The sequence below is a fragment of the Drosophila virilis genome, chromosome X, assembly GCF_030788295.1.
Source record: "Drosophila virilis strain 15010-1051.87 chromosome X, Dvir_AGI_RSII-ME, whole genome shotgun sequence".
Lineage (NCBI taxonomy): Eukaryota > Metazoa > Arthropoda > Insecta > Diptera > Drosophilidae > Drosophila > Drosophila virilis.
The window spans coordinates 10,255,715-10,281,770 of record NC_091543.1 but is presented as its reverse complement, the minus strand read 5'-3'; the positions used below and the strand labels follow the sequence as shown (position 1 = coordinate 10,281,770).

The window sequence follows — 26,056 nt, the reverse complement described above, 5'->3', positions numbered from 1 at the left end:
CTTCGACGTGCTCGCTGCATGGCATTGGGTGTGCGAGCGGCACAGCTAGCTGTGCGGCAGTCGACTGACACCGCCCCTGATGCTGGTGTTGATTTACCGTTGCGTGCCAGCGACGCCGACAGCGCAGCAGCGGCGCAGCAACGACAGTGGCGACAACGTTGACAACGTCGCTGCCAAGGACCAAGTCAGGCAACAATATCCCGTTGCCGTTGCCGTTGCCGTTGCCGTTGCCCGTGCACGTTGCATGCCACCGTTGGATGGGCCGCCGTTCTCGCGCACACAGCGACTTTCTAGCCAGGTCCCAACCACCAACGCTGGAGCAGGCATCGGCGTAGTCGGCGACGACGACGACAACGGCAACGACGACGACGACGACGACGACGACGGCGGCGACGACGACGACGACGACGATGGCGACGACAAAACTCCTGCTGCACATTAAGCCAGGCAACAGTTTAACGTGGAAATTATTGCGAATTTGTTGTGTGTTTTTGCGACAGGCGACAGGCGACAAAAAAAAATATAAATAAATAAAAATAATACGCGTGACAAACGCGAGCGAGCTTCCAACAACAACAGCAGCAATCATTTTTTTAGTGTTAAGTGCAGTTATTCTCGATTGTTATTGTTGCCGGCCTACAGATAGCAATACACACACTCACTCACACACACACACACACGAGCAGCCGGCATATTAGCTCAGAGCGAGCGAGGGAAAGAGAGAGAGCGAGAGAGAACGCGCCAAAGAGAGCGCGCGTGGTCAAGCTTTCAAAAACGTTTAATTAAAAGCGAACATAACAAAAGCAACAACAACAACAACAACAACAACAAGAACAGTTAAGTAATTTGCAGGCCAGCTCAAAGCAGAAACAAAAATAACTGTTGAAAGCATTTGCATTTTCGAACTCGAATTCGCAAAAGTTTCTAATAACTAATTAGACGCGACAGAGTTAGAGAGAGTCGGCAAGAGAGAGAGAGAGCGAGCGGGGCAGAGTGAGCGAGAGAGAGGGAGAGAGAGGGAGCGCGCGCGATGCCGCAGCGTTCGCCATTTGCCATACAAGAGCTGCTCGGCCTGGCCGTTGCGGCGGCAGCAACAACAACAGCAACATGTGACACAAAACCAACAATTACAACAACAACAACAGCAACAACATGCGAAACAGCAACCGATCTGACAACAGCCGCAACAACAACGGCAACAAACAACGCGCGCGAAACACCAACGCCGCCAAAGCCAACACCAACAACAACAACAACAACAACAACAACAGCAGCAGCGGCAGCCAACACGACGCACTACAACAACAGTGCAGCAGCAACCGCATTAACAGCAGCAGGCGGCTTGGCAACATTGGAGCAGCAACAACATTTTAGGGATCACCAGCAACAACAACAACAACAACAACAGCAACAACAGCAACAACAGCAACAACAACAACAACAGCTGACAATGGCCGCCGCCTCGCGCATGGCCTATTTTAATGCACACGCTGCGGTGGCCGCTGCATTTATGCCACATCAGCTGGCCGCTGCAGTGCATCATCATCATCATCATCATCCGCATTCGCATCCGCATCCGCATTCGCATCCGCATCCGCATCATCCACACGCATCGCATACGCATCATACGCAACAGCAGCCGCCGCCGCCGTCGTCGTCAGCAATGCCAATGCCACCGCACCACCCGCTGCTGCATGCGCAGGGTAAGCCATTAGACACGCCCCCCCCTCCCCAACCCACCAACGCTTCCTACAGATCAACCAAAAACCCAGCCAACAATTTGGCTGTACTGTTACAGTTACTGTTACAGTTACAGTTACAGTTCGAGTAATCGGCAACTGGTTTTGTCACCTGCACCACACACACACACACACACGCACACACTTGCACAATAGACGGACAAAGCGACGAGCCGCTTAGTTTGCATAAAAAAGAAATTAATCAACAAGCTATCGACGAGCCCGTCAGACACACACGCACACACACACACGCAGTCACAGGCAGAGTCTTTGGCTCAAGCTGCAGCTTTTGAGCCACTCCACCTCCACTCCATCCCCACCTCCACCTCTCCACTCAAGTTGAGCTGCTAATTGCAATGGCAATTGCTTATATGTGAGTGCCTGTCTGTCTATGTGTGTGTGTGTGTGTGTGTGTGAGTGTGCGAAAGGGAAGCGACAAACACAGCCACAGTGGGGCAATTAATTAACGTATATGCAAATATATATTATGCCGGATTAACGCAACCAATATAAAAGCAAATAAATATTTTATGACAATTTCTACAAACGGTCTGACTATGAAAATAAATGTGTCCCACTCAATATTTGTACATAAATCATATTAATTTTTTTTTTATAGTTGGACAAACTTAGCGAATATTCACAGTTCACATAGGCGATTTCGAAGCATTGATTAAAACAGAAAATAAATATGTGAATGTCTACGAATATATAATTATGTTTAAGTTTATCATTTATATTTAACTGCAATGGAATAATTCGTAGTTCCAGGAATAGTTTAAAAAAAAAAAAAACATAAAAGATGTTTGCCCAGGGGCAGAGCTGTACATTAGCATAGCTTCAATCTAAACACATATTTTACATTTACCTATGTTACATAAAAATGTTTAATTCATTTGTGTTCCACTTACCATTAAAATCAAAAAAAAAAAAATAAGCACTTGGTACGGTTAAAAAATTCAAATTCAATTCATTTGACACTTTGCCTCACTGTAAATCGCGACTTTATCTGCGGATCAGCAGCAAAAGAAACGAGCAGTGGACGAAAACGCGGGAGAGGCAGTGAGAGCTTAAGTCGAGCAAGTGGCAATATCACCGCAGCGAGACGGGCAGCAACAACAACAACAACAACAACAACAACAGCAACAGCAGCAGCAACTGAAGCTCGCACAACGATTGACTCTCCCACACACACACACACAGAGAGAGAGAGACTCATTGGCACATACACATGCACGATGGCAGATAATCTGGCTGTTTGAAGTGCCACCAACTGTTATTGTTGTTGTGGTTGATGCTGTTGTTATTGTTATTATTATTTTAATTAGCGTTAAAATGTCATCGTCATCACTCAGCATGTTGTTGTTACTGTTTCACTGTGCCAAATTGAAGCTTTGCCTGACACTCACTCGCCCGCACTTCTTCCCACACACTGAACGTGCACAATACCGTACGCACTCTCGCACTCGCACTCTTCCACTCTCCCACTCTCCCACTCTTCTGCTCTTCTGCTTTTTACATTGCGCTCTCGCTCGCAAAGTTCAAATCGAGTTTTGTGTGTTAGAAACTTCCGGACGATATTTCATTCGCATTGCTTGCTTTCTCTTTTCTTACTGCACATTGTTGTTCTTATTATTTGGTTCGTTTATTAATTGTGCATGCATGTACATGTACATGTACATGTGCATGTGTGTGTGCGTGTGCGTGTGCTTGTGTATTTATTTATCGCATATTTTGTGTGCTTTGTGCCGTGCTCGCGTAATTTGTTTAATAAATGTGAGAAAGAACTTTTTGGCGCAGCTTTTGCTGCTGTTGGTAACTGTTATTGTTGGCGCTTTTTTATTCGCGTCATCTTATTTAATTTTGCATATTGTTGCTGCTGCTACGTTCTGTTTTGCCGCTTCTTTGTCTGCGTGTGTGTCTGTGTGTGTGTGTGTGTGCGTTGTTTGTCTCGCTGATTTTTTACACTTTTGTTGATTTTTCCCATTTGCCCCTTTCGTCAATTAAAGTCGCGTCAAGTTTGGGGCCAAAAGCCCAAACGGATTTCCTGCCGTATAGCCACCCAGTGGCGCCCCACCCCCGCTAACGCTCCCTGCCCCTGCCCCAGCCCCGCAACAAACGGTCACACTCAGTCGGGCCATTAAGTGCCTTTGATCTTTTACAAGCAATGTGCGAGCGAACAAATCGGAAAATTGTTACCACAAGCACAGCACCAGACATATGTATGTATGCATGTACATATGTGTAATGTGTACACATACATCAATGTATGTGCATATCTATAATTGTATACTATGTGCATCTAACTGTGTGTATGTGTACATAGATAAGTGTTTATTTTTTGTCATTTAATTGACAATTTTCACTTTGGTTCGTTTCGCTTTGTTGTGACAGACGTTTTGATGTGTTTGCACACACACACACACACACACACACACACACACACTTTGTTATTGCAAATTGAAAGCGAGAAGCTTTTTAACTTTGAAGCGCCATCTGTTGGGCATTGGCAGGGTCACGTCCCTGCATTCTTTCTTGACAAATTATGTTTTGCCTCAAATTAACCATTTTCATAGTTTTGAGGCGCTTGCGAAATGCGACAAAAATATATAAAAAGAAAACCATTCGAAAATATTTTTAAAAAATGTCAAATTAGAGAGACCAAATTCCACTGTTTATATACCCTGTTTTTGCATATAATATTTGCAATATTAACAACAAGCGGAGGCAGGCGTCTATGTAAGGTGTATATATCTTTGATCAGGTGAAGGTCCTTTCGATTGATTTTGGAGACTACAAAAGCGAGAGACTTGAAATATGTATTGCCCCTTACTAAAAGTGGAGAGAGTTTCTCATTTTCTTCTCAAGTTTTCATAACATTCTAAATATTTCACTTTTCGTATAGCTCCTCCCATTCCTCCACATAAAGATCGGACTATAAGAACCGAAGAATAATATGGGGTAAAAGTTAAAACATTGCTAACTATTAGGCTGAAGGTCGCTACAGATAAGTTTTACAGAACTAATCATAGAAAATGAATGTAGATGAGTTTTTTTTAAATATTAGGGCAAGGCTTTTCAAAGTTTGTATCTCTAGCTGTTATAATCCTCGAGATATGCCTGTTATTATCGAAGATATAGAAGTAAAGTTCCATTTAATTTATGGCTTCAACTAAAAGTCTAAAACATATTTGAGTGTTGCAATCAGAATTAGAATAATAAGTATAATAATTATCTAGAGAACTGCTGCTAATTGCTGCATGTCAACGACTGAGTGAGGCAAGTCAGGTCACATGTTGCGAGTGCCCTTTGATATTTGAGACAGTTTGCTAATAGCCTCTGCCTTTGGCTACTCCCCATTCCCGCCCATCGTTCTGCTGGCCCAGTTTGTTTGGCTGTTAGAAATATTCTTAATTGTGCGCGTCGGCAATGTGTGCGGTCTCTATATAGACGAGAGAGCCGACTTCCTTCACTATATAGACACCAGACCAGACCTCGGGCAGACAATTTGCTTTGACTTTGCTTTGATTTTGAGTTGACGTAAATTAAAATAAAAAAAAAAGCAAAAGAGTAATAAGTGAGTATCGGCTGACATCGACTGCGCAATACCCTGTTTGCGGTGTAATTTGCCAATTGAATTGGTCTCAAGTCGGCTCTAAGACTGTCGCTAATGAGCTGTGACTGTCAAACGGTGACTTTAGGATATGCCGAGAGGCTAGTCACCACGTTATATAGTCAAACGTAGTCGTTGCTGTAAGTCAATAAACTTCTCTTCACTTTGCGTACAGGGTATACAAAGTGTAGTGGGAATAGGAAACAAGAAGCGCGCCGAAGATTAACTACACTTGCAGCCACATTCTCAGGCATATGCGTACAGGAATAATTAATATCCGCCCAATTATTTCTAAAGAAGCCAAATGAAATAGTCAATCGATTTGAGACGCTTTTAAAATTTAACAAATATACATCCGATGCGAATACAAGTAGAAATATTTTAATTTTAATCGATCGCCCGCATGGCTTCAGCTACATAATATAGACGTACGACGTATAGACGCATATACAGACATACGAATGTGTTACACACTTTATGATCAAATTGTAATACCCTCTAAAAAGGGGTATACAACACGCGCACACACACACACACACACACACACACACACGAATTTCGTCGCCCTTCGCTGTGGCGTTTGAGCTGTGCGCGACTGCGGCCCAACTTTAGCCTCAACCACCACGGCGCCCCCAACCCCTCGGTCCAGTCAAGTGCCCCAAACGGCGCCCGCCCGCCCCCTGGCGCTTGCCCTTGCCTCAGCCGCGGCCGCCGCCGCATGCCACTTGTGTGCTTTGTCTGAGGTGTGAACATTTTTATGACGACGTTGCCAACACGAGTGCAATTGCTGCTGTTGTTGTTGCTGCTGCTGCACTTTAGAAGGCGACCTCGAACGCCACGCCCCGCCCCACCCGGCCTCGCGCTGCCCCGATCGGCAACCCACTCAACCTGCGACGCTTTGATTTTTGTGAATTTCTTTTTTTTTGCAAATTTAAAAGTCAATTAAAGCAACTTGACAAACGCAACTGAGTGGCACTCAAGGGGTTAATTTGCTGTGTGTGTGTGAGTGTGTGAGTTGGCCACTATGTGTGTGTGTGTGTGTGTGTGTGTGTGTGTGTGTGTGTGTGTGTGTGTGTGTGTGTGTGTGTGTGTGTATGGCACAAAAGTTTGGCGCGCATTCAACGGAATTAGCCGCAATTAAATTTAATGCACAAAATTCACAATAATTTCAAATCTGACTAATTATAATTATAATAATAGTAGTTGAGCCAGCGAGTGAACCCGTCTGTGGGTGTGTGTGTGTATATGTGCTATATAAATAGCATATAATCATATGCTAGATTTTGTGCAGCGTCACATGCCAATCAGCAGCGGAATCGTGCCCAAAAGCACAGCGAACAGATACAGATTCAAATACAGTACAATTACAGATTCAGATAGATATACAGATACAGATACAGATGCAGATACAGATACAGATACAGATACAGATACAGATACAGATACAGATACAGATACAGATACAGATACAGATACAGATACAGATACAGATACAGATACAGATACAGATACAGATACAGATACAGATACAGATACAGATACAGATAGATACAGATACAGATACAGATACAGATACAGATACAGATACAGATACAGATACAGATACAGATACAGATACAGATACAGATACAGATACAGATACAGATACAGATACAGATACAGATACAGATACAGATACAGATACAGATACAGATACAGATACAGATACAGATACAGATACAGATACATACAGATACAGATACAGATACAGATACAGATACAGATACAGATACAGATACAGATACAGATACAGATACAGATACAGATACAGATACAGATACAGATACAGATACAGATACAGATACAGATACAGATACAGATACAGATACAGATACAGATACAGATACAGATACAGATACAGATACAGATACAGATACAGATACAGATACAGATACAGATACAGATACAGATACAGATACAGATACAGATACAGATACAGATACAGATACAGATACAGATACAGATACAGATACAGATACAGATACAGATACAGATACAGATACAGATACAGATACAGATACAGATACAGATACAGATACAGATACAGATACAGATACAGATACAGATACAGATACAGATACAGATACAGATACAGATACAGATACAGATACAGATACAGATACAGATACAGATACAGATACAGATACAGATACAGATACAGATACAGATACAGATACAGATACAGATACAGATACAGATACAGATACAGATACAGATACAGATACAGATACAGATACAGATACAGATACAGATACAGATACAGATACAGATACAGATACAGATACAGATACAGATACAGATACAGATACAGATACAGATACAGATACAGATACAGATACAGATACAGATACAGATACAGATACAGATACAGATACAGATACAGATACAGATACAGATACGATACAGATACAGATACAGATACAGATACAGATACAGATACAGATACAGATACAGATACAGATACAGATACAGATACAGATACAGATACAGATACAGATACAGATACAGATACAGATACAGATACAGATACAGATACAGATACAGATACAGATACAGATACAGATACAGATACAGATACAGATACAGATACAGATACAGATACAGATACAGATACAGATACAGATACAGATACAGATACAGATACAGATACAGATACAGATACAGATACAGATACAGATACAGATACAGATACAGATACAGATACAGATACAGATACAGATACAGATACAGATACAGATACAGATACAGATACAGATACAGATACAGATACAGATACAGATACAGATACAGATACAGATACAGATACAGATACAGATACAGATACAGATACAGATACAGATACAGATACATCTGCAGACATCTCGAGCTTGACGCTGCGCTAATTTTATAGCGCAAATAAACACGACTTGCCACTTGAGCCTCATTGTGAAGCTCTTTTATTTGGCTGTTTCGCTTCTTCAGCGGCTCGATTTGAATCGTCGTGAATCGAATGAATAACTTTTGGTTTTTTTTTTTCTTCAGTATTTGATTTTATTATACCCTCTAAGTGTGGATATTATAATTCCGTCACTTAAAGTGTAACAAATAGAAGAAGACGTCTGCAATAACATAAATGATATATACTTATTATGGAGGGATGATCGTTTGAAAGATAAAATGAAACTGATTTGATTGGATTCCTTTTCTTCCGTAACTTGCCGCTTGTAATTCTCAACTGGTTAAGGCATTCCGTTTCTATCTCAGATGCGATAGCAAAGTCTGCTAAGAATATAATTGGAAGGTTTTCGAAATAACTTTCTTATATATAAAATAACCCATCATTGACCTCGAGCTTAGATACTTAGATACGACCGTATCGAATCGATATGCTATATCTCTGTACGGTCCGTATATATCTATACTATCTCTGTCTATAAGGGTATTTGATCTTCGTAGTTTCTCGAAAAACACCTTTTTATTGTTTATTTATTCGTTTGTTTTAATTTATTTTATTTTGTTATTTTTTCAGCTATTTTTAGCTGCTTTCACTGCTCGCCGTCGATGACTGCTAATTATGCAGCGCATATTCATTCAGATTCATAGATTCATATATTCATGTGGGTATTCATCAACAAATAACTATTTGAAGTGTGGCCACTCAGCGATTTGAGCACATTGAGTTAACAGTTGCAGACCTGTTCGATTTGTTGGGTTACAGCAAATGTGAATGAGTGTGAGTGTATTTATATGATTCAACATTCGCTCGCAAGTGTTCAGTTATATTTCATTCAGTTTCTTTTGAAACTTCATTAAGATAATTGCCTAGATAATTGTCTTCATGAAGTTGTATTAACTTGCAATTTAATTCAAGTGTGAATACACTGAAATTGCACACAAACTTTAGAAATTTGATTTAAATATATATATTCATATGTATGGCAAACAGAACCAAAATGAATGCATTCACAGTATATTCATCGCATTAAGATGAAGTTTTGCGCGAATATTATTCATGTCGCTGATAGCAGTGAGTTAAATGAATGTATTCGAACTAAATATTCACAACTATTCAAATGATTCATTCATATTGATGGCAAACAAGCCGCTTATGAGTGTATTCAGAATATATTCATTGCATTAAAAAGTACCTTAGCGCTTGATAGATGCCTAGAAGTCATTCATGTTACTGATAGAAAGTGAGTTAAATGAATGTATTTACCAAACAAGCGCAACTATTCAAATTATTCAAAGACTAATTTCGACAAGATAAGAAATATTCAATGGTATCAATGGCCAGCAAGACCGCAAATTAGTGTATTCACATAATATTCAATGCAATTAGAAGCTGAGTTTGAGTTTTATGAATGTATTCACCAAAAAAGCGCAACTATTCGAATGATTCGAACGAAACGCAATAGTCATGACTCACTGCGATTGCTGACTGCTTGATGGGATGAATGCATTCAAGTGCGAGTACTCGAAACTTGTACCTACTGCCAGCTGCCATTCACTTGTGCCGCCGCACACACACACACACACACACACATACACATGTATCATTTGTTGTTGTTTGTGGCTACTTTGCATGACCCGCGGTCATTGGCGCTTTACCAAGAGCTCACGACGCGACGTCTGTTGTTGCCACGCTTTGTGTGGTCGCGATTAGAAATGTTTGTGTGTTGTAAGTTTAGCTATAAAATTCGCCAAAGCTTCAGTTTGCAGGGGGTGTGGCAAGCAAGGGGCGTGCAGTGCGGCAAACAGCGACGGTTCGCTGCGGTTCGTGTCGACCCATATCAGCTTTTGTTTAGCTTTAATCAGTTTATAAATACTTCGTCACTTGCATTTCTATAGAGCTGTGCGTTTCCCCATTTACAGATTCAGCTGTTGTTGTATTCACACTCACACTCATACACACGCACACACACACACACACACACACACACACTCGCACTCACTCAGAAGTACTCACAATTCCTTACAGAAATTTCGCGCAATATCGAATTTCACGATTTCAAAATTCTTGGTAAATCAGCAGCGGCTGTTGATTGCCGTTGACATGCCACAGCAGAGCACATAGTCCATGGGCCAGCCAGGAGGGTTTACCACAGGGTGGCAGGAGGGCCTAGGGGCTAGGGGGCTTAGGGGCCTGATAACAAGGCGAAAGCTAATAAATGTAGTTTCCAGTTTGATATGTGCGCATTGTTGACGTCCTCCGTTCGCTCTCATCGTACGCCGTGAGCAGGGGCGTCTGCAGGGGGATGGGAAGGGAGGGGGAGGGCCTACACACACACAGGCATGTTGCACAAGCTTAGCTCTTATTGGGATGGCAGCATTTTGCGCAATGCGTCAGCAACCACACCCCCGCACCACCTTTTATTTAATCCACCCCCCCTTTAAGAGCGCACCAACGCAGCCTCTGCCGCTTGTCCGATTGTGCGCGTCGCAGCCCCTTTTAAAGCGAGGCATTTCGAACGCCTTAAAACAATGAAACATCGAGCAGAAATTAGCGGGGTTGTCTGTCAAATTTGATTTTGCTTTGATATGTCACTCCGAGGAACCGACCCGACGACCCGCCAACCCGTCGACCCTCCAACTCGGACAGCACGACGTTCCGAGCCAAGCTGAGCCACTCGATGATTTGCATGCTGCAGCCGGAGCAGTCTGACAGCGGGGCAAGAAGATGCGCGGTCAGGGTCAGGTCGTATTGCTAGAGAGCTTTTGTAAGGCTAATAAATGCGGCAACTAATGAGCAAACATTTGAAAACTGTGTGTAGCACAGTGAAGCTTCAATTGCATATACTAGCGAGAGAATATTTGTCAAGAAAAACATATTTTCAAAGTTCGACAACCAATGACACTTTAGCTAAATCGATAACAAAAATATAACAAGAAAAATCGATAACAGATATTGATAAACTTATCGATAACATTAATCAACAGCTTCTGATAACATCTACCAATAACCATCAGCCATTCCTACGTCTGCTGCCTCCTTCCATTATGTTAGTAACATTTGCACCTCAAGTATATCAATCACAGAAACCAGTAAAAAGTAATCAAATGACTTTGATTACGTATATCGATAACAACAATCAATAAATACCGATAGACAGATATTGATAACCATCGATAAATTTGCCCTTACCGGTTCTTGTCATCGTTTATAGGTAAAATATCAGAGAACACAATCTTTTTTTGGTCATCGATAAGATTGGCATCGTTTGTCTCTTTCCGTGATGTCCATCTCAATATGACCATATAAAAATATATCGGTTGCAGTTAACAGTTATCGATAGCCCTACAAGTATATCGATAGCAAAAATAACTAACAACTATCGATAACAGCTATTGATAATCATCGCTTACCTTTACTTCTTTTACCTTCTGCCACAACAATTCCAATTCCAATTTTTCTAATCTCGTTTTCTGCTGTTCTTCTTTTTTGCAGGATTTCCGCAACTGAAGAACTTCAGCGGCACCGGAACATGTTTACCTGGTAAGCGCGTATACTCTCGAATACCCTTTAAAAATAAAAGGCATCGCCTAAAGGTAGGCAATGAGCTGGATCGGATGCAGTCCTTGCAAGCTTTGCCAGGCTGTCCCTTGCGCTTTGACCAACAGAGGGCAGCAGCAACGAGTAGCCCTCTCTCTCTCTCCCACTCTCTCTCTCTCTCTATCTCTCGCTCTCTTCGTCTCTCAGCTGCACGCTAATTAATGGGCATTCCAGAGCTTCATTTCGAATTGGTTGCTCGCTGGACGGGTTGCCGGAGCAGGTCCTTGCTCAACTCATAAATTCTCCAAATTGCTAATAAAATAAACAATTTAGCTTAAAACAAGCGAGCAAAAAACATAAAAGAAACACATGTGTGTGTGTGCGTGTGTGTGAGTGCGAGGCAGAAGTCAACTAATGAAATTTTCATTTCCATTTTGTTGCATTCGCAACGGGCAATAAATATTTTCAACATACGCTTTTATACGCAATTTACACGCACATACATCTCACACATCCTCAACCCGAGGACATGTGCCTGTCACTGTGTGTGTGTGTGTGCGTGTGTGTGTGTGTGTGTCTGTGTGTGTGTGTGTGTGTGTGTGTGTGCGTGTGTGCGTGTGTGTGTGCTTTAACCCTTTTGCCACACACATGCCCGAAAAATAAAAAACAAAAGCGAAGTAAGTGCGAGGCGCACATAAACTTGTCCAATAAGAAGACTACCAGACTCCAATTGGAACGCTTGCGCTTGTGCTAGTTGCGGGGCGTGTGGGCAACGTTTGATGGCAAGGGGTAGAGCAGGGATAGTGCAGAGAGCATAAATTGAATTGTTTGCCCTAACAGCCGTAACAGCAAAAAGTTTATATATGAAAAACAAAAGGAACTAATTCAATTTGAAAGAACTGCGCACATAAAAATGAAAATCGCGTAAGCAAGGATATCTGCGGCACGCCAAAGCATTAATAGCCTGAAAAATATCGCGGATATTAGAACATTTTGTCATACGCAAACTTATTCCTCTCGACCGATTCTGCCTATAGAACTATATAATATAGTAGTAAGATCTTGGTAAGATTTGGCTCAGGTACAGGCAGCATAGTCTGGCTAGTTTGGTCAAGATAAGTTTTCCATACAAGAATCTACTTTTCGACCGATCGTTCCTCTGGCCGCTATATCATATAGTTTTCCGATCCGACATGTGCAAGGTTGCAAGACAAAAGCTTAAAAACTGAGGAACCAGTTCGCATTAAACAAACGATTAGACAGCGGCCTGGCTATATCAACTCGTCTGTTGATGCCGATCTAGAATATATATCATTTAAGGGGTCGGAAGTATCTTCTTCCACATATTACATATAAGTATACATATAAATATATATTGATATAGCAGTGTGCAATGAGTGCAATGTTATTTGTAGGAATAACCAAGCTAACAATCGATACTATGATAAGTCTATCGATAGGCAAGAGAGGTAATGCGATCTCTCGATATATCGATATCGATAACAAGCTAGGTTTAAGGCTGAATAAGAGATTGTAAAATAATGAATCGATTGCAGGACATTTTTCCAGCTAAAAAATCCTTTTTCGAGCGATTCTAGCCTAAATGAGCTAAATGTTATACATCGTAGTCCGATGCTGGTCAACATTTTACTATTAATTTGCAAGGATATTGCTTTAAGAAAAAAGCATCTTTAGTTCAGTTTCAGGTTTGGTTGTTCTTTATCAAAATCCAATTCGCTTTTCAATATTTAACTTGGTACAGTTCCGTGGCGGAGCCAGAACTAGATGAGCTGAACTAGTTGAGCCTGAAGCCAGTTCAACTGGTTGTTGTTGTTGTTGTTGTTGCTGCTGCTGCTGCTGCTGTTGTTGTCGGAGCCTAGTTAATTGCCTTTTCGTTGAGCTCACACTTGGCTCTAATCTCTAATCTCTGGATGGCACGAACTTGGCCACTTGGCAGCACATTCTTGGCTATTCTGTTTTTATGAAGGCCTCAAGTGCGCTGCTTAAGTATTTTAGTAGCAGCCACTCGACGCCTGCATTCTTCACTTGCAGCAACAGCAACAATAAAGAAAAGAAGCCACTTTTGAGCCATTTGCGATAGCAAGACGAGCTCCACACAAAGGCGTCAAGTGGGGCAATTTCCCTCGACTCGACTCGAGTCGTGTCGCGCAATCCGCCAGCCCGTGCCCACACAGGCTGGCCAAGGCTCCAGTCCATTCCATTCCATTTCATTCCATTCCGTTTTGTACCGCCTCGCCTCTCGCCCCTCGCCCCTCGCCCCTCTCCCCACGGCCCACGTCCCACGCCCTTGCCTTGTCTTGTCTGCCTGATGATGCACTTGTCCCGGCTAAGATTTTAATTGGCATTTTTTTCCTTTTCTTTTCTGCCTTGGCTTTGGCTGTGCTGCTGCCAGGACTTAACCCTTGCCTGCATCACCCCAGTCCCCGTTCGCTCGCTAGCCGCCACGCCCATCCCGCCCGCCCCTCGCTCGCCCCCTCGCTCGCCAATGCCATGGAGCGTGTCTAAGTTTTATTTGCTGGCCATGGCGAATGCATCTGCCGACCTGGCGCCCCACGGCTGCTGCGCTTAATTGAAACAAACACACACACACACACACACACACACACACACACACACACACACACACAGGCACACACATGTCGCCACAAAACACACACAGCACATGTGGAACCAATCGCATTTCGCATCGCACCAGTTGAGTGAATCCTTGAATTGTTTTTAAGCGTCAGCGTGTTGTGTGTATGATGAGGGAAGGGGTGTCTGACGGAGTGGGGGGGGGGGAGAGCTGTGACGATTTTTATTTCTTTGTTTTTTATGTTGTCCACCTGTAGAACCAATCAACATGCACTGAGCTTCTTCCTTAATAACAATAAATATATATTTATATGAAAACTCTCTTGTGCGGACAGCGAGCGTCGGGTGTCCGCTTAATAGGGAGGGAGTGGCAATGGCCTGATCTGTAATGATTTGAGTGAAATATGCGAGAAATGAAGAAATGCGTGAAGAAGGGTTATACTCAAAATATCTATTCATAATCAACTGAGTACAAAGCGTATTCATGGAATTCTATTAAAACGAGTACGAATATATATGTATATATACTTAAAATCGAAATATATATTTTCAAAATTGTGCTAGATTAGGTTTGGGAAATGAAATGTGACTGAACGATTGGAAATAATTTGTATTTATTATTTTTGTGTTTTTCGCTTCGAAAAAATCATTTAATTTGAGTCCACAATTTTTCCACAGAACTCAGTTTCTAAGCTATGTACAAAAAGTGCAAATCATTATTACGATTTCTCTTTGTGCGGTATTCGTAAACGTTTCACTTTATTTGCAGCTTTCGGCTGTGAATTGAATGAGCTTCTTTTTTTATTTTTGCTGATTAAATTGAGCAGCTGAAGAGGCTGATAAATCAATTGCCTCTGTCGCGTTTAATTAATGCTCGTAGCTTTATTTAATCGTTGTCTAACACAATCTTTATTTCAGACCCCCCCTCCTTTACCACCCTGCCCACCGCTGTTCAATCTCTCTTTGCCGACTTTGGCTTACGTTCTATGTCCGGATGTTCAGATGTTTCATTGCTCGGTTGTGCTTACCGCATCCGTGTTATTTCCTGCACTCGTTACCGTTGCAAGATTTCACTGAACCCAAAACTGAGCGCACATGACACCACATTGCACCACACACACACACACACTCGCCACAGTTGGTAAAAAGTGAAAGAGCAAAAAGTTTAGTGCAAAAATTGTGCTCTTCTCCTGTGTAAAACGCTTTGCACTTAAAGTTCGCTGAGTTCGCTGAGTCGTTGAAGCGGAAAGGTGGCTTAAAACAATTGCTAGTTGCGAGGCCACAAGCTCCGTAGCCCGAGCCCAGCCCAGTCCAGCCCAGCCCAGCCCAGCGACGAGGCAAAGGGCCAACAACAATCACGTTAACCAACTTTGGCACAAAGCTACGGCTAAAACGCTTCAGCCGAGGGGCATGCTCCAGTGTACGCGGCACCCACCAGCTCTGGCAAAGGGTTCCACCCGCAAGGTGGAGGTTGGACGGGGGAGGGACAGCACAACAATGGCCGACGACGACGTGGTAAAGAAGACAAAGTCACACGGCAAGCAAGGAATCTAATTAACAATTTTCCATTGAGTGCGCAAATTACGACGAACACCCAAGCTGCAGCAGCACGCGCTGGGTCGTTGAGAGGGGCAGCAGAGGGGGGGCGGGGCGGGGTTGTATGATGGTAAGGGCAGTCAAGGTGTGCGACAGCAGGAGGAGCCAGCCTGTGCAGACAGCAGCCGCTTAGAATGACGTCAGGCAATGCAAAATTTAATACATATACATTCTTTGTCTCTTAGCCCATTTCTTTTTTTTTTTCTTTTTGGGATTGAGGCGTCAGCATTTGGGCACTTCAAAGTTCCGAGTAGAAAGTTGAGATGCACAGCGAATCTCTGTGGAAAAACTTTCAGAGCGAATCGTTGTAAATGCTTTATTTAATTCATTTAGTTTGCTTTGCTCGGGCTAATCAGGCTGTGTGGCTGCACTTTTTGCCCAATACTCTTAGCATGATTAACAATTCTAATCAAAGCAAAAAATAGTTTAAGCCCTGACGAGACTTTAGGCGAGGCTGGCGAGGCTCGCATATCTGCAAGCCCGTAAGGCAAGTGTCTTAAGGATATATCCTGACTGCCTGACTCTCTTTCTGTCTGTCCCTCCCTCTCTCTCTCTCTCTTTCTCTTTCAATTTGAATGCCATTCATTTCTCATATGCATTAGCTCAATATGTATTTCCTTTATCGGCATCTCTCACCATCGCTCCTTGCCTCCATTGAAGTTCTCTTGACCTATCCTGCTGAATTGCTTGTTCTATGTATAATAATTTAACTTCTTTCTAATCCCCAGCTAATCCCTAGCTATAACAACTGGCATTTCAGCCACTTTCTAGTATTTTCTTTGCTCTTCCTGCCACTTAGCTAGACAATCTGGTCACAATCGAACCCTTTCCAATATTAATCTCTTCGATTTTAAAATATAATGTTTTTGTCTCGTCGACTGCACAAATTGAGTATCTTCATGAGCTCCATCGAATTTTGGCCTTTTTGGGCTGCAAAATGTAACGTTGTTCAACTTTAGACTAAATCACGTGGCACAGCTTTAAATTCTGATTTAAATAACTTTTTAATACAGGCTTAAAGTTCAGCTCTTTCTTTGCCGCCTCTCTCGCACGTTCACCCTCTCTTTTGCCTGTCTCGCTGTCGCCCTGCTTTTATTTTAGGTTATTTTTTTTTTTTTTGTTTTTTGATTTCTCAAGCAAATAATTCAATTTATTTTCTAATTAGTGCAAGAAAAAACAAACTCAAAGAAAACTGGCAAAAAGTCAACAAATGCAAATGGCACAAGCTGAGCGAGCGAGATGGCAATAGCAGACGCACACGCACACGCACACGCACACACTTGCAGAGAAACGCAGCCACTTTGACGCTAATGCAAATTGCAAATATTCCCCGCAACCCGCCCCACACCAGCCCAACCCAACCGAATATGTCTGCGTTGCAGCTGTCGCTCTCGTCGCTCTCCTCGCTGCTGCTGCCAGCGGCGCAGCCAACAACTCAGCCACTTTATTAGCGTATTTTGCCATGCAACTGTTTATGCGGCACACACACACACACACACACACATACAAATACACACACGCATACAGAGGGCGTCGACTCACACATGAGCCACGAATTAGTCATTTTGTTGGTTACTTGATGCATGTCTCTTCGCAGCCCCAGCCGCGGCTCCAACCCAAGCCCGCCCCCCGTTGCTGCCCAGCCACCCGCACATAGCATCAGGCACTGACAATAAACACACACACACACACACACACACACACGAACGCAGAGCGAGAGCTACTGCGGCTAGCTGCTTTGCACAAAAATGGCGTCCCGAGCAGGGACCGAGCATTCAACGTTGGGCGACATTTTTTATGCGCTTTTGAGCAAATTAGATTTCCTAATTAAATTTTCTAGTGAAATGCGCATAAATTTCATAAAATTCACTTCATGCCATTGGGCGTGGCAAACGCTCACACGCCCAACCTCCCTTTCTCTCTCTCCTCCCCTTTCTCTCTCTCTCTAGCTCTCTTTCTCTCACTCTCGCTCTCTGTCTGTGTGTGTGTGCTGTCGCCTTTCATTTGCTGCGACATTTTTCGCTCTGGTATTTTCGTGTCGTCGTCTGCTTAAAGTAATTAACTAAGAAAATTTTAATTGCTAATATGTTGTGATGTATGTGCGTGTGTGTGTGTGTGTGTGTGTGTGTGCTAGTCTGCATGCTGGCATGTGCGGCTGCTGTGCTTGTATATATATATATATATATGTGTGTGTGTGTGTGTTTGGCATTGGGCGCCCTCGACTTTTATGTTGGCAAAACTTTCAATAATAAAGCTGTGTGTGCTGTGTGCGTGTGTGTGTGTGTGTGTGTGTGTGTGTGTGTGCGTGTGTGACTGTGTGTCTGCGTGCGATGGGTGCTGTGTGTGCTTAATTCTGTGTGTGCGTGAGCTCATTAAAAGTGCGCTGGCACAAGTGTAAACATACGAGAACAAAATTAATGTTGCCTACTTTTGTGCGCGCGGAATTAACTAATTTCGCACATTTGCTCATCATCCTAATTGCATAATTAGATTTTGTGCAACACATAAACACAGTGTTGATTAGCGTCCGCTCACATCTAACCCACATATATACATATATATATATATATTTCCTTCACAGTTGCAAACAAATCGAATTTCAATAATTCCAATTATCATTAATAGAGAACACGCAATGCCCCAACTAAACTAACAACTGATTTATGCAATGCGGCAAAGCAAATTAGTTAATACCTGAAATTAGTTAATCAATGCTGCAGCAAAGCGAAATATTATCAATGCTAAATGCGGCAGCTTAATTTGTGAAATTTGAATATTATTCGAATTGAATCAAATCGAAAATTTAATGAAAACACAAATTTGATTTACTGTTTGTCCTGATCGATTGACTAAATGATTGACTGATTGATCGGTGAACAACGTACAGCACAAATGTGATGAAGGTGGACGCTAAGACGAGATTTTTGGCAATTCCACCCGCAACTGTGGAAAAGTCGCGAAAAACGGCTTCATGTTACTCTTTTCTTTAGCATACGATCGAACCTAAGATCTTTTCTCGACGAGTGTTTCACGCTTTTTGCAGAATCCATGCTTCCTTGCTGGAAACGGGGATCAAAGATTTACTGCATGAATTTTCGTGAAATGAATTTCATTTCTATGAATCTTTATGAAAAATGACGTGACTCGACTTTTATACTCCCACTTATCTTCAAAGTCCTAAATAAGAACTTAATGAAATCGGGTTTCATTGATTTTGTTAATTCCACCTACAATTGCGGAACATTGGCGAAAAATGTGCAACCTTTTCGTCTACCAGTGGATTGGCTTCAAACTTATTTGCAAAGATCTTTGTCAGCAATTTGTGATACGTTTTTCGCAAAGTTTTCCGCTCTTGAATAAAAAATGCGGGTCAGAACGAAAGTTTATTCTGTGGCAAGAACACAAAGTTGTCCAGGAAATAGCTGGCAATATATATGTATATAGATATTCTTGATCAAGTCGAATTATGCCTCTGTCTGTCGCTATGCAAATTAATCGCTCAGTCGAAAAGCTAACTGCTCCAAACCTTGATTAGGTTCGACTCTCTGTCAGAATCGGTCGAATCACTCGACTATATCGTATAGCTGTCATGGTAAAGATCGATCAAGAACTAATTTCATCTATGAAAAACTTACTTAGCTGATACTTATCCCTTTGAATGTCTACTCTAGATAATTAAGAGCTTCACAATTAAGCGCCTCAAGCTATTCATTTAAGCTTTGCAGCTAGCCGTGTTATATGTTTTAAATGGAAAATTGATGCCTCGAGCTGGACTCTAATCGGTTTGGGGGCATTGGGCTATTTGATATTAATCAATTATAACGCTCTACATGCAATTTCACAGGAATTGATTGCAAATTGTAATTCGCATTGAATGCCTGGGCAACTAAATTTAACGTATTTAATGCGCACACACTCACACACACACGCACAGTCACTATTAATGCTGATATTTTACTTGGGTATTTGTGGAAATTGCCTTTGCCGCATTTCGGTTTTGTAATTCAAGACGAAGCAAATCGCATTCATTACAGCGATTTTCACTTCAGTTCGCTGCACTCACAAGATGCGACTCGTTTTTTTTTTTTTTTATTATTATTATTATTTTTGTTTGCTTCACGCATATTTAGTGGAAAATACGCTTCGACTTGCCCGGGCCTGCCCCTCCATATGAAAATAAAGCAGCAATATATGAGAAGGATACACGTCAGCGCTTCACTTGAATAACTCGACAGCGACAACAACAACAACAACAACTTCGACAATCTCGACAACAACAACGACAACATAAATATGCTTCTACTTAATTTTTCATATCGAATTTCAATGCGAATTGGTTTTTGGGTAAAGAGCGCACATGAAGTATGCGGCATGTTTTCAGCATCTTTTTTCATGCTCTTGCTATAGTTGTTGTAGTTGTTGTTGTTGTTGTTGTTGTTGTTGTTGTTTTTGTTTTTGTACTTTCCCTAAAAAACACACTGTGACTGACGCTGACAAGACGCTGCTCGCCCCCCTTTGTCTTGTCGTGCCTGGTTTTCCGGGTGCTTCAATCTTCGATTTGCCTATTGAAAGGCATCGCCGATTTGCTGGCTCCTCGAGTCAGCCAAGTGGCGAGTCGGCAGCGCTGATCCTCCCTCCTCTCAGGCCACCTTCTCACAGATCAACTGCTCTCAAACCTCCTGCTTCTCTCCGACCTACACCTTCTCCGAAACCCCCATCTCGTTCTCCTCTACGGCCTGCTGCTCATCTAAATCCTCCTGCGCAGCTCAAACACTTGCCAACTTAAGAAAAAATAAAAAGAAACAATTCATTGCGCGTCTGTCAACGCTCATCATCGGCATTTGCTGGCATCGTCACAGTCTCGAGACGGCTCACGGCTGCCGCTTTCACTTTCCCCCCCCATTTCGAGCGGTTCATGACGATGTCAAGTGGTGTCTTCCTTGAAGGAAGTGCGAAACTAGATACAATTATTAAATATTTAAAATAACAGACAAACTCCACTCCCTTCCCTAACCAGCTGATTGCCAGAGAGCAGTCAGTGGAAAGATAAACAAAAGAGATGAAAAATTAAATTCAACATAAAACAGAACCACTTGAAAGTCGCGCTTCAGCGCCGTCCAGAGTTAGGCAGCAGGTTATGCTGCTTGGTGGGCTGAGGCGGGGTTGGGTCTGCCAGTGTGTAGGTCATGGGAGCAGCATTGAAAAAACGCTGTGAACTAATTTTGACAAGGAAGTGGCAACAGCAAGATAGGGAACGCGAGAGCGAGGGGAGGCCGAGGGAGGCAGTTGCACTGCAATTGAATTGAAGTTGAAATTGAGGTTGAAGCAGATGTTGAGCTAAATGTGGGATAAGCACATGAATTAAAAGCGATTAAATGAGTCAAACGATAGTAAGTATAGCCAAAATAAGGCAAATAATAGCTGAAAGAAAGCGATATTGAAATCGAACACATGAGAGTTGCACTGCAGGATTTGATTGAAATTGAAACTGAGTTGAAGCTAAAGTTGAAGTAGAAGCAAACTAAATTTTAATTGAAACGTAGTTGAAAACGGAGTCGATATTGTATTAGAAGTTGATCCAAAATTCAATTCAATGAGTCATACGTAAAGTTAATAATATTGCGAAATACCAAAACGAGGTAGGTAACAAAGGTGTTGGATGTCGAATGAATTGAAAGCGATATTGAAACGGATTTCTAATAGTGAAGTATTAAAGTGTAGCTTGGTTTCATTCTATAATTACAAAATACAAAGATGTACGTGAGACATAAAAAGTGAGAAAAGAGAGACAGAGAGAAAGAGAGAAAGACAGAGAGTTAAGTAAAATTGAAACTGAAATTGAATTGAAGCTGAAATAAACTGAGAACAATGTGAGATTGAATTGAAACAAAACAAAGAACACACAGCAAAGCTCTTTGTCATTGATTGACGCTTGTAATTCTCAACTAGTTAAGGCGTTGGACATGATTCTTAAACTAGACATACCATAAGTATAAGCAATAAAATTCAACATTCTTACAATGAACTCATCACAATTGCAGGCTCGTTGGCTGTCAAGGACTTTGGCATGGATGGCCTAAACGGTTTTGGTGTTGGTCCCAATGGCAAAAAGAAGAAAAAGAAGCGTCGCCACAGCCGAACAATATTCACCAGCTATCAGCTGGAGAAGCTGGAGGAAGCCTTCAAGGAGGCGCACTATCCCGATGTCTATGCCCGCGAGATGCTCTCATTGAAAACGGAACTGCCCGAGGATCGCATACAGGTGAGTCACACATTGAATAGATTGTGAAGATATGTGCATGAATGAACCAGAATGACTGGCCCAAAGTGCCGGGTAATTTGATATTATATTCATTGCCCAGCCCCCAGGGAATTGCTTAATGAATTAACGAACTAATTACATCCGTTGTGTAGTTGCGCTTAAAGGTGTTGCCCGTGTTGGCAAAACAAAGCAAAAAGCGTTGAGAAACCAGACAAATTTCGCTTGGAGCTGGGCTGGGCTAGTATGGACTGGCTGAGCTTGTGTGACAGGTATAAGGCAAGGAATTTGCATTTCCTTTTTGTCTCATTGTCTTTGTTTGGATTGTTCTGTGCTGATTTTTCACACCTCCATTGTGCGCTGCACAGGCAGACGGACAAACAGACAGACAGACAGACAGACAGACAGACACTTGCCCATTGTGATCAGCCTTGCACTGGTTAATACCCTGTTCGTTCCTAATAAGCAATCAACCTCAGCTGCGGCTCAAGTGCAGCTCCAACAGTTGCCCGACTGCGTCCTTGCCCGCACAGCCACGTCAGCCACGTCCTGCTCTGAGTTTGGGGGCTACACCAAAAAAAAAAAAAAAAATAAAAATCAGCTACGTTTGCGAATTTATAATTAAGCATTTTAATGGCCGTTATTGTTCTAGCTAACTGCCAGCCAGGGCAGTGCAAGCGAGACAGTGCACACCAGAGAACAAGAGAACGACAGAGAGGGAGAGAGTCTGTGTGTGTGTGTGTGTGTGAGTTTGCTGTGTGTGCGCTTTCATCGAGTAAACTTGAACGCCGCCAAATTGCCACCCTTAAAAAGCTTGCGTATTTCATGCGCTCTCTCGCTCTCGCAATGTGTTTGATTAGCAAAAAAAAAAAAAAAGAAGAAATTTATGAAAAAACACACGCAAAAAATTGGTGTAATTATGGCGCGGTTACTTCATTCCCTCTCCTGCAAATTCCACCCCCCGTCCATGTACGAAATTTGCCCTTTTTACCCGCATCGAGTGCGCCACTCACAGGAATGGGAACGGCAACGGGAACAGGAGCGGGAACTGTCACTGAAACTGGAACGGACTGCGGACTTGTTCTTGGTCTCGTCCCCTGCCTGCCTTCCAGGCAGCCGACTCAAGTGCCCAGGCACTTAGCTTAGGCTCAGGCTGAAGGCTTGACTTCGAAGTTGGCGAAGGAGCGACAGCTTATTGTACTGGAATTTGTGGTTAATTTATCGATAGCGGTGCACAAACTATCGATAGCTTCAGTTGCCAGCACGATATTAAAGTACAGTTTAATTAGTTATCGCTCAAATGTTAACTACATAAATTAGTTGTCGATTTATTTCTCATCCTTATTATCGGTATCAATGGCCAGCTGAAATTACATATCGATAAATATCGATAAACTATAGACTTGGATAAATGCAGCTCTATAAAATGCTAATTGCACTTAATTAAACTTTTTTGCATACGTCCACGGAATGTGCCTTTGGGTTTGAGATCCTAACGTTGATTATGCGTAGCACATTCGTTGCGTTGCAAATTCACAATTAATTACAGCTCGCCTATCGATTAATTCAAATGCAGCTCTGCTAATTACAATCGCTATTTAGTTGCATGCATTATTAACTTACTAATCGACATCAACAAATCCTTTGCGGCAGCCCACTCAGACCACACTTGCTCTCGCTCTAAGTCTCTTTCCCGCTCTATCTCTCTCTCTCCCTCTCTCTCTCTCGGTTGCTCTCGCTTGCTCTCTCTCACTCTCTTTGTGGCTTGCTCTTATTCTGACAAGCTGCAAGACTCTAGCTGAAAATTGAATTTCGAGTGTGTAAAATTTTCCAATTATAGACTTTGGAGTAGCACACACACGCACACGCTCCCTTACACACACACACACACACACACACACGCACACACACACACGTATGAGTGGGCACTTTGACGGAGCTTCGCCTTTGGCTTGCTTGGGGGCACATGAAGCACTGCTAAAAGCGAGTCCAATTAGTAGCATTACAACTAACACTTCAATTCTGGCCCAGAGACGAACCAACGAACGAGCCTCACTCTCGCCCTCTCCTCCTCTCTCTCTCTCCCTCTCCCTCTCCCTCTCCCTCTCTGATGGTCTTACGCACTTGCCTGCTCTCTCACTTACTTGGCAATAACGGCAATCGTCATCAGCAGCAACAACTGAGGCAATGGCGCCAAAGTACGGCCATTTTGTGTGTAACTGTTTTCGGTTGCAGGGTTGCCCAGGAGAGGGTGGGGCCACGGGGGAGGCTGAACTCGCCTCAGTGGGGTTGGCTAGTGGCAAGACAGAGGGGGGGTGGGGGATACGATGCTTGGCTTAAATTTGCATTTAACGTTGTTTGCGGTGCCCGCAAATAGTCAACGACTTTCACTCTGCCAGAGTGTGTGTGCGTGTGTGTGTGTGTGTTGCTTACAGCATGTGGGCGTATGCTGCACCCATACACTCACACACACACACACTCTGGCAGCTCAACAGTTAGACAACCACAAAATACTCTAAAGACCAAACGACCGCAGCGCAGCAGCTGAGCTGAATACGACCCCAAACACACACGCACACACACGCCCACACGCACGCACACTCACACACAGCAAATAGCCTGCAAATGTCATGCAAAATAACGGCACTATTTGTCTCTCTGTCTGTGTGTGTGTGTTTGTGTGTGTGTGGATTCTGGCAAAAAAGGCTTTAGAAATCGACTTGATGGCGCCCCAAAAAAACTAACAACAACATCAGCATATAAGCACACACACACACACACACACACACGCAGAGTCAGCACAGGCGCACACACACACATACACACACACACACACACACACACACAGCGCTGCCTGTCGCATGTGTTGCATATTTTCAGGCACTTAAGCTATTTGCCTGAAATGTGCACAACAACACATAGCAACTGACACACACACACACGTGCACACACACAGTTAGTTATCATGTGCAAATGCAACCTAACATGCCCCGCACCGCCCCTGCGCACCGCCCACATTTGCAGTTGAAGCCAAAAAAAGCACTCGGTATTGATTTTAATTGAAAAATTGTTAATTTTCCATGCCAGTAGCAGCAGCAGTCGCAGCAGCAACAGCCACGCCCCTAGCTAACACACACACACACACACATACAAACACACACAGTCACACACACATACAAACACAAACAGTCACACACACAAGCCGCAGCTCTTCAACCTTTTGCCAAGTGAACTTTTTGTGTGCTGCCAATTTTAGAGCTCGGTGTGTGTGTGTGTGCTAGTCAGAGCATGTGTTAGTGTGTGTGTGTGTGTGTATTATTGTTGTTTTTGCTGCTGCTGTTGTGTTCTGTGTCTGGGTAATTACACATTTGTGTGTGAATAATTTCCAACCCCGCAGCGCAGACTAAAATTCATGGCAAAATATTTGTTCGCCTTGGATTTGGGAATTTTCGTATTTTAAATTTGAATTTGGCTTTGAAATTCGCATTTGCTGCCTCGAGTGGAATGTGTAGCACACTCGGGCATTTCAATAGTTTTGACTACCAATACACACACACACGCACACACACACACACACACACACGCACAGCAGCTGTCCTATTACAGGCCGAAAATTTGCAGGAAATTTTAATTATTAATGAAATTTCACAGGGTATCCCAGGCTATGATATAGTCTCTTTCTATATGCACCATAAATGTGAGTGTGCTTATATCGAACTCTAATACGTAGATTTAAGAATTTA

The 26,056-nt window shown here is 42.7% G+C and overlaps 1 protein-coding gene across 2 annotated transcripts in view; it reads left to right on the top strand.

The window, feature by feature from the left end:
• The first annotated feature begins 216 nt into the window (after positions 1-216).
• The window catches only part of Vsx2 (Visual system homeobox 2), a 52,420-nt gene continuing 26,580 nt past the window's right edge, over positions 217-26,056 (top strand). For both annotated transcript variants that reach the window (XM_070206701.1, XM_070206699.1), the window contains exons 1-3: positions 217-1,703; positions 11,819-11,866; positions 22,096-22,316. In XM_070206701.1, the coding sequence (XP_070062802.1) occupies positions 1,031-1,703; positions 11,819-11,866; positions 22,096-22,316 (942 nt within the window). In that variant the 5' untranslated portion in view covers positions 217-1,030. The remainder of the gene's footprint in view (positions 1,704-11,818; positions 11,867-22,095; positions 22,317-26,056) is intronic.